The sequence below is a fragment of the Coregonus lavaretus genome (assembly GCF_964263955.1).
Source record: "Coregonus lavaretus genome assembly, chromosome: 13".
Lineage (NCBI taxonomy): Eukaryota > Metazoa > Chordata > Actinopteri > Salmoniformes > Salmonidae > Coregonus > Coregonus lavaretus.
In genome coordinates this window covers 216,577-229,991 of record NC_140000.1, presented here as the reverse complement: position 1 = coordinate 229,991, position 13,415 = coordinate 216,577, and the positions used below count along the sequence as shown (strand labels likewise).

The window sequence follows — 13,415 nt, the reverse complement described above, 5'->3', positions numbered from 1 at the left end:
CGGAGTGGAACCGCTGACCGGAGCTGGTCTGGGCACCGGTGGAGCGGACTGCACTGGCTCCGGAGTAGAACTGCTGACCGGAGCTGGACTGAACACCGGTGGAGCGGACTGCTCTGGTTCCGGAGTGGAACCGCTGACCGGTGCTGGACCAGGCACCGGTGGAACGGGCACGGGCCGTGCCGGACTGGGAACACGCACCACGGGGTTGGTGCATCGTGGGAGGAAGGAGAGGGGAAGCATCACGCCGAGGTCCAGACCAGACCAGGGGCACAACGGGGAGGCAGAGAGGGAGAGGTCGTCACGCCCGCAGCCAGATCCGCCTCCGATGCTGAATGCCCACCCGGACCATCCCCTAATGAGTCAGGTTGGTGCGGCCGGAGTACGCACCTTTGGGGGGGGGGGGTACTGTCACGCCCTGGCCTTGAGAGGCCGGTTGTCTTTAGTTGGTTTGGTCAGGGCGTGAGGATCTATGTTAGATTTTCTATGTTGCAGTTCTAGGTTGTGTGTCTATGTTTGGCCGGGTGTTATTCCCAATCAGAGACAGCTATCGCTCGTTGTCTCTGATTGGGGCTCATACTTAAGTAGCCTGTTTGTCTACCTTAGTTGTGGGATCTTGTTCCGGATAGGCTTGTATGTGTATAGCCTGAGGACTTCACGTTACGTTGTTTCTTGTTTTGTTTGTATGCTTATTTGGGTGAATAAACATGTACGCATATCACGCTGCACCTTGGTCTGACCCGTCTCTCAACGATCGTGACAGTTACATTACAGCCTTATTCTAAAATTGATTACATTCCTTTTCCCCCTCATTAATCTACACACAATACCCCATAATGACAAAGTGAAAACAGGTTTCTATAACTTTTTAGAAATGTCTTAAACATTTTAAACAGAAATACCTTATTTACATAAGTATTCAGACCCTTTGCTATGAGACTCGAAATTGAGCTCAGGTGCATCCTGTTCCCATTGATCATCCTTGAAATGTTTCTACAACTTGATTGGAGTCCACCTGTGGTAAATTCAATTTATTGGACATGATTTGGAAAGGCACACACCTGCCTATATAAGGTCCCACAGTTGACAGTGCATGTCAGAGTTCCTCTGTGGAGATGGGAGAACCTTCCAGAAGGACAACCATCTCTGCAGCACTCCACCAATCAGGCCTTTATGGTAGAGTGGCCAGACGGAAGCCACTCCTCAGTAAAAGGCACGTGACAGCCTAATTGGAGTTTGCCAAATGGCACCTAAAGGACTCTCAGACCAGAGATCCTTGATGAAAACCTGCTCCAGAGCACTCAGGACCTCAGACTGAGGCGAAGGTTCACCTTCCGACAGGACAACAACCCTAAGCACACAGCCAAGACAACGCAGGAGTGGCTTTGGGACAAGTCTCTGAATGTCCTTGAGTGGCCCAGCCAGAGCCCGGACTTGAACCCGATCGAACATCTCTGGAGAGACCTGAAAATAGCTGTGCAGCAACGCTCCCCATCCAACCTGACAGAGCTTGAGAGGATCTACAGAGAATAATGGGAGAAACTCCCCAAATACAGGTGTGCCAAGATTGTAGCGTCATACCCAAGAATACTCGAGGCTGTAATCGCTGCTAAAGATGCTTCAACAAAGTACTGAGTAAAGGGTGTGAATACTTATGTAAATGTGATATTTCAGTTTATAATTTTTTATACATTTGCAAAAATCTCTGGGGTATTGTGTGTAGATTGATGAAAGAAACAACAATTTAATCCAGGGGTCTGAATACTTTCAGAATGCACTGTATATCATATTCTTACCAGACACATACCTGGTATAGAGACAGTATCAATTAGAATGCTTGACATATTTACACAGAATGATATGGCGCTACAGGGCATGCATCCTTTTGCATATTTTCTCAGTGTGTGTGGGTGTTACCTTGTGAAGGTATGGTGTCCTCTGAACAGCACGGCGTGGTACTCTGGGTGCTATAGCCACTAGAACACTGTAGAGAGTCTCTACTGGAACGCTGTGTCTGTGAGTCCAGCTGTAGACCTCTGGACAGGGCCAGGGCCAACTCCTCATGGGCCTCCATCTCACACGCCTAAACACACACACACACACACATTAGATTGGGTTAGAAAACGTAATCCTTCTTTTTTCAGCATAAAGACAAAACAATCAATATAACACAGACATTGAATCACACAATGGACGGACACACACACACACACACACACACACACACACACAGACACACACACACACACACACATTTCAAGAAAAATGGTGTGACGAAAGTATTTTTGTTTGTGGAAGAAATTTGTCTAAAAGATAGATGAAAGCATGTGTCCAACTGACCTTGTAGGGTGGCAGTAGTGGTAGACTCCTGTTCTCTGGTGCTGGGATGACTCCAGCTGGTAGTGGTAGTGGGACAGAACTGATGTCTGCTGGTGCAGGCTCCTTGTCCTTCCTCCTTCTAAGGGTGTTCACCATGGGCTGGTCATAGGGTCCTGGCTTAGCCCAGTCCTACAGGATACACACAGAAACATAGCGGAGTTCACCTCCTCTACACAGAGCTTGGTATCCCTAGCTATGTTCTTTAATCATGGGCCTCTGAAGACCCTGGCAGCTGGGGATTCTGAACTATTATCATGATCTTCAAATACATCTTCTCCAGGAATACATCTGAAATCTACCATGAAACATGTAGAGGACTATGTTGTATATCGCAGTCATCCAACAGTCATTTTGCAATCTGATGTAACATAATAATAATTCAATAATAATTGAGTGGGTCCTACATAATGAGTATGAATAGATGTTGATGTTGTGTTTTAGGAACACAAGGAGTCAGGACATGATGAGGAGTGAACCAACAACCAACCTTCCAGCTGGGCACTTTAGAGGAGGGGACCATGTTAGGCCCCAGAGTGCAGTAATGAGGGTATTTAGGTAGAAGGGCCGAGCCCGGCCTGGACCACGACTGGGACGGACAGGAGGAGGAGGAGGTGATGGAGGAGGAGTGGGAGGAGGGAGGGAAGAGGGGGTAGGACCCCCCCAGGCCTGAACCACCTCCTATCAGGTAGGACCCACCCAGGCCTGAACCCCCTCCCATCAGGTAGGGAGAGTCTGAATGATGATGATCCCCGTAGTGGTCATACCCGTTAAACAACTGAGCATGAGCAGGGGAACGGAATGACACAAACACACAAACAAACGTAGAAACACAAAATTGTAGAAATTGGTCAAATGATAAAAACCAACACAATAGGGTCAGGATAATAAAACAACACAATAGGGTCAAGATAATAAAACAACACAATAGGGTCAGGATAATAAAACAACACAATAGGGTCAGGATAATAAAACAACACAATAGGGTCAGGATAATAAAACAACACAATAGGGTCAGGATAATAAAACAACACAATAGGGTCAGGATAATAAAACAACACAATAGGGTCAGGATAATAAAACAACACAATAGGGTCAGGATAATAAAACAACACAATAGGGTCAATATAATAAAACAACACAATCAGAAACACAACATAAAAGTTGATGAATGAAATAGATATAACTCAACATTTCCAGAGCACAAATAAACAAAGAATAAACTAAGAAAATGAATCCTGATTGACAAACCAGACTCTTGTTCTGAATTCTGAAATGTATGTGGATGACCATGATGACCCATGTGACTAGATATGTAACAGCAGGGATCAGAGATAGGTGAAAGGAAGCTGTGGGTGGAACACCTGGGTGGGTAGAGGGGTATGGAGAGGGTGGAACACATGGGTGGGTAGAGGGGTATGGAGAGGGTGGAACACCTGGGTGGGTAGAGGGGTATGGAGAGGGTGGAACACCTGGGTGGGTAGAGGGGTATGGAGAGGGTTGACACTATAGTTCCTGTAAGGACACTAGACTTGAGGGCTACAGCAATGGGGCGAGGGGTAGGGTGTCTATCATGAGAGGGGAGGGGTAGGGTGTCTATCATGAGAGGGGAGGGGTAGGGTGTCTATCATGAGAGGGGAGGGGTAGGGTGTCTATCATGAGAGGGGAGGGGTAGGGTGTCTATCATGGAAGGGGAGGGGTAGGGTGTCTATCATGAGAGGGGAGGGGTAGGGTGTCTATCATGAGAGGGGAGGGGTAGGGTGTCTATCATGGAAGGGGAGGGGTAGGGTGTCTATCATGAGAGGGGAGGGGTAGGGTGTATATCATGAGAGGGGAGGGGTAGGGTGTCTATCATGAGAGGGGAGGGGGTAGGGTGTCTATTATGAGAGGGGAGGGGTAGGGTGTCTATCATGAGAGGGGAGGGGTAGGGTGTCTATCATGAGAGGGGAGGGGGTAGGGTGTCTATCATGAGAGGGGAGGGGTAGGGTGTCTATCATAAGAGAGGAGGGGTAGGGTGTCTATCATGGAAGGGAGGGGTAGGGTGTCTATCATGAGAGGGGAAGGGTAGGGTGTCTATCATGGGAGGGGAGGGGTAGGGTGTCTATTGTGGAAGGGGAGGGGTAGGGTGTCTATCATGAGAGGGGAGGGGTAGGGTGTCTATCATGAGAGGGGAGGGGTAGGGTGTCTATCATGAGAGGAGAGGGGTAGGGTGTCTATCATGAGAGGGGAGGGGTAGGGTGTCTATCATGAGAGGAGAGGGGTAGGGTGTCTATCATGGGAAGGGGTGCTTCCTCTCAAGGGAGGGATGGAGGGAGTATTTCACCTTGTCAGCTGCAGCCAGAGGCCCTCCAGAGCCCATGGAGGTGGGAGAGCTGCACTCACTGACTGACTGGCAGGTCTCAGAGGCCTCAGACGAGCCAGAGCTGGAGCAAGGCTGGAGGAACAGCAGCCGCAGGGGGAAGGAGGCAGACACACACACAGGCACGACAGAGGCCGAACGAAGTGCACAAGACGGGAGAAAATAGTTTTGGTGTAAAAGAGAGAGGGGTTTGAGTTCAGAGTAGGGTTAAAAGATTACCGGATATGAACATACACACATTCACACACAGTCACAACACATAAAGGAGAGGAAGCCGTGTAGCATAGTCAGCACATAAAGAGAGAACAGCAGGGAAGACGTTAGAAGGCATCAATCAGTCAGTGAGCTGCAGCACATTTAAAAACAATGTTTCAAAGGCTACCAGCAGTAAAGTTAGCACTGAGTTTCAGGGTGAAATGAGCTGTTGCCAAACAAAGTGAGACGTGAACCAGAGGATAGAATCATTTAGCATTAACCGTCCTCTCCTGGTAGAGAGCACAGGGAGAAGCAGATAGGCAGTCTGTTACAAAGCATATGTTTAAAGCGTTTAAAGCTAGCCAAACAAAGCCCAGTAGTAGTATTCTCCTGGTGGGTTTCTATGTTTGTGTTAGGAGTTGCGGTGCGGTAGCATTAGTGGTCGTCACTCTGAGACCTTATTCAGTACAGTGACCTAACAGAGGAAAGGGGGAACTCTACTCTAGACTGGCAGTTGGCCTTGTAACAAACCTCAACTATAGCTGAGTCCCAAACCCATCCGTCCATCCTTCCCCTTTACCCTAGCCCCACTCTCCGCCATATTCAGGGTTGTCCCAAAGCGGTGTGGGTCAGGAGCTAAATTGAGGAGTTAAGGGCTAATTAGACCCTCTGATAGCCACTTGGACTGAGCCAGGATGGTTTGGGATCAGGGTTATGGCTCTCTAAGACCCATTATGACCAATAGACTCCAAGGGTGAACACCAAGGCCTGCTCATGTGGTCAACCTTGGCTGACCCTGTAGTCTTCTGAACCAAGCTCTCCCCTGACCATAATATCAGGAGGTTTTATGACTACTACAATAGCTGTATAATATCCCCAATCATCTAGAAAGCGTATCCACACCCAGACAGATGAGTTTTCTAGTAGTAAGAGAGGGTTTTGTACTGTTACTAAAGAGGAACTCAGAGAGGAAGTCGGAGAGGCTTAGATGGAAACTGTATCTGTAACTGACTGAGTAAATAGAAGTGGATGTGTGTTCTATGTGTGTTCAGCTGAGCAGACTGATGAATCATCGGTCTGCCCAGGACTCGGTAGTTCAGCTGAGGTACTGCCAGGACTGGTCTGTAGAACAGCCAGCCCAGTTACTGACCTCCCCAAGCCCCTCTCCTCAGGAGCAGGGTATCCTAGCAACCTGGGATGGCTAGTGTCTCTTATATACGATGTATAAGGAGGTCAAAGGTCTCATGAGGACTCATCGATCATAATATATTTATTGTTGACTTATACAGTTAGCCTGGGACAGGACACTGCCTTAAACCAAACTGTCGATTCACTTAGCTGGTGGACAGTTTCAGAAGGTATGGAGGGTTAATCTTAGGGTATAGAGTTCAATGTACAGGTAGTAGGGTCTTACCACTTGGTGGTGTAGTGTAGTGTAGTGTACTGTACTGTAGTGTTCTGTAGTCTTACCCGTGGTAGTGTCTCCTGCGGCATGGGTGATGGTGACTTGGAGGTGTAGGCGTCTGGCTGGGAGATGAATCCTGAGTCGTGGGAGGAGATGGAGGACAGTCGGGCCGGGGCCTGCTGGGGCAGGGTGGAGCTACGGCAGCCGTAGTGGGAGGAGGAGGAGGAGGGGGAGTGAGAGTGGGATGTGCCGCTGGAGCGAGAGTCACTACTGTTTATGCTGTTCAGACTGCTGTTAGGGTGAGACAGGTGGAGAGACAGACAGGTGGAGAGACAGACAGACAGACAGACAGGTGGAGACAGACAGACAGACAGACAGACAGACAGACGCACAGGCAGGAGAGGGAGACAGACAGACAGACAGGTGGAGAGACAGACAGACAGACAGACAGGCAGGCAGGGGCACAGGCAGGAGAGACAGACAGACAGACAGACAGACAGACAGACAGACAGACAGACAGACAGACAGACAGACAGACAGACAGACAGACAGACAGACAGACAGACAGACAGACAGACAGGGGAACCGGTAGGAGGGGGAGAGACAGAGGGAGACAGACAGACAGTGAATGGGTTAACACTCCAAACCAATGCAGCAGGCAGTGACTGTGAACAAACCAGTCAAATTACAACGGTAAAACACATGAAAACAATCATGCATGAAATCATAAGAAACATTACGGCAATATCAATATCAACATCTATCATTGCTCAGCGCAACTACAAGAAGTTGCACTGTGGTCGCGATGCAGACATGTGCCTTTGACCATCAGGGTCCATTGACCATCAGGGTCCATTGACCATCAGGGTCCATTGACCATCAACAGCGACATTTTAGCTTGGATCTGTGGATCTAACAATTAGAATGAAAATGTTTAATCAAACTCAATGCATCACAAGATCAAAACAAGGCAGACATCACAGCACAAAGTGTTTTGCAAAACCAAAACCAGTTGTGACAACAACAACACCATGAATGGAGGGACAGAAGGTTGGACTAAAGGGTATTATGAGATATTCTATTGAAACAGCTGGAAGATTAGTGTGAAATTACAGTGACATTTGTATTGAAATCTATACATTCATAACACAAGCAATGATATATTACAAGTCTGGTGAAATGAATTCACTATTTTCAATTCCCCAGCAAAAAAGTACATGAAAAGATTGGGCAGTTATATGACATCCCAAGGCTGCAGTTTCTCTACCCACCACTGGGGGGCAGGGGCCGTCTTCATCAGGGCGTCTAAGACTAGGATCAGGTCGCCACTGTCGATATAACCTTATTCAATCTGCAAAATTTAGGCAAAACTGATCCTAGATCAGCACTCCTACTCTGAGACTCTTTGTGAATATGGATCCAGGGCTGTTTTTAGTTCAGTTGAAACATTCATTTACGTCATATAGCAGACGCTCTTATACAGAGCGACTTACAGGAGCAATTAGGGTTAAGTGCCTTGCTCAAGGGCACATCGACAGATTTTTCACCTAGTTGGCTCAGAACCAGCGACCTTTCGATTACTGGCACAGCGCTCTTAACCACTAAGCTACCTGCCGCTATTCAGGATGTGATCTGGTTCTGGTGCTAGACACTTACCACTACATACTGGGTTTACAACAGCAATGGAACTACCAGAGATGACACATTTCTATCTGAAGGTTCTGAACAGGCCCCGGAGTAGATAAAGGTGACAAGCTGTGGTTCTGGTCCTAGACACCTACCTGCACATACTGGACTTCCTGGACATAGTGGTGCTGGGGGAGGAGGGAGGAGTCTGATAGGACCAGTTATAGTCAGAGCCCTTCAAATCCAGAATCACCTGACAGGACAGAACACAATGACAGATCAGAGTCTGAGGAAGACACACACGGGCCAGATCTGAAATGGAACCCTATTTCAGGGCTGTGGCCAGAAGTAGTGGAGTACATTGGGAATAGGGTGCCATTTCCAAACCTTTATCAGATCCAGAATAACCTGACCGGTAATCAACAATAGGAGCAGGTCAGAGTCTGAGGAGGATACACGTGGCACCCTATTGACTACATACTGTAGTGCACTACTTCCGGCTCAGACGGCTCAAAAGTAGTGCACTATATAGGGAATAGGGTGCACAAACAACCTTAACAGGTTAGCTTATATCAGGTTGGACTGAGCTTGAGGTAGACAGACATAAACCCTTTCAAACCCCTGGAGGGTTGACACGGACATAAACACATTTAGTTCCCAGGCAGTAGAGGAGGATGATGTGACACAGAGCAGCAACGCATGTAGTTGGGCAAGAGAGGGGAGGGGAGGCTGGGAGGCTGCTCTTAGGGCCCTGGTAGTTGAGGAGGATGTGAATAAGAGAGGGGAGGGGAGGCTGGGATGCCCTTAGGGCCCTGTACGTGTTTCTACATGTCTCTCCCTGACTGTCAGTCAGTCTTTTCTAAAGGCAAAAGGAGGAGTGTGACTCTGACTCAAGATTCCTCAGGAGGATTTACAGTGCCTTCAGACAGTATTCATACCTCTCGATTTACCGAGTGGCGCAGTGGTCTAAGGCACTGCATCGCAGTGCTAGCTGTGCCACTAGAGATCCTGGTTCGAATCCAGGCTCTGTCGTAGCCGGCCGCGACCGGGAGACCCATGGGGCGGCGCACAATTGGCCCAACGTTGTCCAGGGTAGGGGAGGGAATGGCTGGCAGGGGATGTAGCTCAGTTTGTAGAGCATGGCGTTTGCAACGCCAGGGTTGTGGGTTCGATTCCCACGGGGGGTATGAAAAAAGTAATGTATGCACTAACTGTAAGTCGCTCTGGATAAGAGCGTCTGCTAAATGTATTCCACATTTTGTTGTGTTGCAGCCTGAATTCAAAATGAATTACATATATTTTTTTCTCACCCATCTACACACAATACCCCATAATGACAAAGTGAAAACATGTTTTTAGAAAAAATTTGCTAATTTATTGAAAAAGAAATACAGAAATATCAAATGTATATAAGTGTTCACACCCCTGAGTCAATACACCTTTGGTAGGGTTAGGGAATTACTGTATTTACCTGTTCGCTGGCGGGGGGCAGCTTGTGAGGGTCCATGGTCAGCATCTTGAGGTCATCAGATATGGTCTGGAGGTGGGTGACCTCTCCTAGCATGGATATCTCCTCATCCTGGAATGATCACAATGTGTTTATTGATCCTTTATTTATCCAGGTGATGTCATTGAGCATGGAGATGTCCTCAGTCCTACTCATACTGATCACACAACACAACAGCATCTTAAACTGCAACGTCAGCAATGTGCTTCCTATGGAACATTTCCTCTGGGTGTTAGTGAGGAACATTTCCTCTGGGTGTTAACGAGGAACATTTCCTCTGGGTGTTAATGAGGAACATTTCCAATGGGTGTTAATGAGGAACATTTCCAATGGGTGTTAATGAGGAACATTTCCTCTGGGTGTTACAGAGGAACATTTGGTGAGTGAGTGAGGTATCCCATGGTGAGGCCGTATGGCTCTGTTTTGGTGTGTGTGTGTGTGTGTGTGTGTGCAGTGTGTGTGTGTGTGTGCAGTGTGTGTGTGTGTGTATGCAGTGTGTTTGTGTGTGCAGTATGTGTGTGTGTGCAGTATGTTTGTGTGTTTGTGTGTTTGTGTGTGTGTGTGTGTTTGTGTGTTTGTGTGTGCAGTGTGTATGCAGTGTGTGTGTGTGTTTGTGTGTTTGTGTGTGTGTGTGCAGTGTGTGTGTGTGTGTGTGTGTGCTCTCCATCATGGGCCGTAGGATGGACACAAAGGTGTATGTGTGTGTAGTACCGACAGACTCACCCCCCCCACGGCCTTAGCTTAGACATGAAGCCTGACCTCCTGACCTCCTGACCTCTGTGTTGTGTGTTAGTGTGTGTTATGTTTGACTCACCACGACAGGTCGTAGCATGGAGACGAAGGTGCATAACCTGCTCCTCTCCTCGATGAGGGCCTTCCTGACGGCCTGTTTCTCTGTCTCTTCTAGCAGCAGGTATTTATCACTGACATCCTGCATGGCACTGTCCAGCTGGGGCTGGATGTCTCCTCGACCTGGAACACAGCATGACTGTCAATCTACTGTCACTATCATTATACATCACTGACATCATACTGGGGGGCCCTTCAAAACACACCTGCTGGGACATATACAGTGAGGGAAAAAAGTATTTGATCCCCTGCTGATTTTGTATGTTTGCCCACTGACAAAGAAATGACCAGTCTATAATTTTAATGGTAGGTTTATTTGAAAAGTGAGAGACAGAATAACAACAAAAAAATCCAGAAAAACGCATGTCAAAAATGTTATAAATTGATTTGCATTTTAATGAGGGAAATAAGTATTTGACCCCTCTGCAAAACATGACTTAGTACTTGGTGACAAAACCCTTGTTGGCAATCACAGAGGTCAGACGTTTCTTGTAGTTGGCCACCAAGTTTGCACACATCTCTGGAGGGATTTTGTCCCACTCCTCTTTGCAGATCTTCTCCAAGTCATTAAGGTTTCAAGGCTGACGTTTGGCAACTCAAACCTTCAGCTTCCTCCACAGATTTTCTATGGGATTAAGGTCTGGAGACTGGCTAGGCCACTCCAGGACCTTAATGTGCTTCTTCTTGAGCCACTCCTTTGTTGACTTGGCCGTGTGTTTTGGGTCATTGTCATGCTGGAATACCCATCCACGACCCATTTTCAATGCCCTGGTTGAGGGAAAGAGGTTCTCACCCATGATTTGACGGTACATGGCCCCGTCCATCGTCCCTTTGATGCGGTGAAGTTGTCCTGTCCCCTTAGCAGAAAAACACCCCCAAAGCATAATGTTTCCACCTCCATGTTTGACGGTGGGGATGGTGTTCTTGGGGTCATAGGCAGCATTCCTCCTCCTCCAAACACGGCGAGTTGAGTTGATGCCAAAGAGCTCCATTTTGGTCTCATCTGACCACAACACTTTCACCCAGTTCTCCTCTGAATCATTCAGATGTTCATTGGCAAACATCAGACGGGCCTGTATATGTGCTTTCTTGAGCAGGGGGACCTTGCGGGCGCTGCAGGATTTCAGTCCTTCACGGCGTAGTGTGTTACCTATTGTTTTCTTGGTGACTATGGTCCCAGCTGCCTTGAGATCATTGACAAGATCCTCCCGAGTAGTTCTGGGCTGATTACTCACCGTTCTCATGATCATTGCAACTCACTGAGGTGAGATCTTGCATGGAGCCCCAGGCTGAGGGAGATTGACAGTTCTTTTGTGTTTCTTCCATTTGCGAATAATCGCACCAACTGTTGTCACCTTCTCACCAAGCTGCTTGGCGATAGTTTTGTAGCCCATTCCAGCCTTGTGTAGGTCTACAATCTTGACTCTGACATCCTTGGAGAGCTCTTTGGTATTGGCCATGGTGGAGAGTTTGGAATCTAATTGATTTATTGCTTCTGTGGACAGGTGTCTTTTAAACAGGTAACAAACTGAGATTAGGAGCACTCCCTTTAAGAGTGTGCTCCTAATCTCAGCTCGTTACCTTATAAAAGACACCTGGGAGCCAGAAATCTTTCCGATTGAGAGGGGGTCAAATACTTATTTCCCTCATTAAAATGCAAATCAATTTATAACATTTTTGACATGTGTTTTTCTGGATTTTTTTGTTGTTATTCTGTCTCTCACTGTTCAAATAAACCTACCATTAAAATTATAGACTGATAATTTCTTTGTCAGTGGGCAAATGTACAAAATCAGCAGGGGATCAAATACTTTTTCCCTCACTGTATGTGAAATACTTGAAAGTATTTGAGGGCACTTGATTCAGCTTGGAGTCTGCGCTTTTGTGACTATTCCATGTGCAATGTAGGTATGGTGTATGACCTCTTTGGGGACAAAGGGGGGGACACTATCACTACTGGGCTTTTGTTGTTTATCCTGTCCTTGAAGACTGGCAGACTATCCTCCCTGAGTGCCCCCCCCCCTAAGGCCTAAGCAGCCAGTCACACCCCTCAGGGGTATCTAACCTTTTGTCACCAGCCTCTCCCAGACCCCATCAAGGTCACAACCAAGCTGGAAAATGTAAAGTAAAATGTTTCTCAACAGTGGCTTTGTGGATGACAGTTAAAGAATAGGCTACTGCTACTGTAAGTCAAATGTAGGGCTGTACCATTGTGCTTCAATGAGCAGTGAGAACGTAACATGACATTTTGGGAAACTCACATTGTTCAGTAGTCGTTTAACAAAATGGATGGATGATATTTCCATATAGGAACCCAAACATTTCCCTTTTTGGTTTGGCTGCCATTCCAGCGCTCAGAGAAATATGGGAGAAATGTTTGTGTTTATAGCACTATTTCTACTTTCCTAGGATTCTGGGAAACAAACAGAAGAGATGGAGCGGAAACTCAAATTGACACATACAGTCAGAATTCCTCTATACTTTTACAGTAAACTAGGATCCAAGAAAAGCTTTTCAAGTACACAGATATATAATTACTCTGTGATTTCTATGAGAGCTGCCTGGCCTCAGAAAGGTGGCACGGACCTCTGCTCTCGTCAAAAAAAGTCCATCCCTGGTTGGTGTTACCCTCTGACCATGGAATGCACTGTTTTGGTTTTTACACAGGCAGTCGGATGTCGGAGTGTGTGTGTGTGTCCCAGAGGCAGTCGGATGTCGGAGTGTGTGTGTGTGTGTGTGTGTGTCCGAGGCAGTCGGATGTCGGAGTGTGTGTGTGTTGTGTCGGAGTGTGTGTGTGTCCGAGGCAGTCGGATGTCGGAGTGTGTGTGTGTGTGTGTGTCGGAGTGTGTGTGTGTGTGTGTGTGTGTGTGTCGGAGTGTGTGAATGTGTGTCGGAGTGTGTGTGTGTGTGTGTCGGAGTGTGTGTGTGTGTGTCGGAGTGTGTGTGTCGGAGTGTGTGTGTGTGTCAGAGTGTGTGTGTGTGTGTGTGTGTGTATGTGTGTGTGTGTGTGTGTCGGAGTGTGTGTGTGTGTCGGAGTGTGTGTGTGTCTGAGTGTGTGTGTGTGTGTCTGAGTGTGTGTGTGTGTGTGTGTGTGTGTCTGA

General features: G+C 47.4%; 1 protein-coding gene across 5 annotated transcripts in view; it reads right to left on the bottom strand.

Annotated features, from left to right (window-relative positions):
* LOC311140397 (protein MTSS 1-like) overlaps positions 1–13,415 on the bottom strand; it is an 88,895-nt gene that overhangs the window by 3,562 nt on the left and 71,918 nt on the right. For 3 of the 5 annotated variants that reach the window (XR_014614142.1, XM_084175435.1, XM_084175436.1), the window contains 7 exons: positions 10,280–10,437; positions 9,430–9,537; positions 8,114–8,211; positions 6,398–6,623; positions 2,864–3,151; positions 2,338–2,505; positions 1,915–2,080 (listed from right to left, as the gene is read on the bottom strand). Coding sequence is in view for 4 of the 5 variants with exons in the window: in XM_084175435.1 (XP_084031561.1) it covers positions 1,915–2,080; positions 2,338–2,505; positions 2,864–3,151; positions 6,398–6,623; positions 8,114–8,211; positions 9,430–9,537; positions 10,280–10,437 (1,212 nt within the window). In the remaining variant the exon portion in view is untranslated. Of the gene's footprint in view, positions 1–1,914; positions 2,081–2,337; positions 2,506–2,863; positions 3,152–4,696; positions 4,808–6,397; positions 6,624–8,113; positions 8,212–9,429; positions 9,538–10,279; positions 10,438–13,415 lie in introns of all 5 variants that reach the window. The other 2 variants (XM_084175433.1, XM_084175434.1) reach the window with 1 other exon arrangement.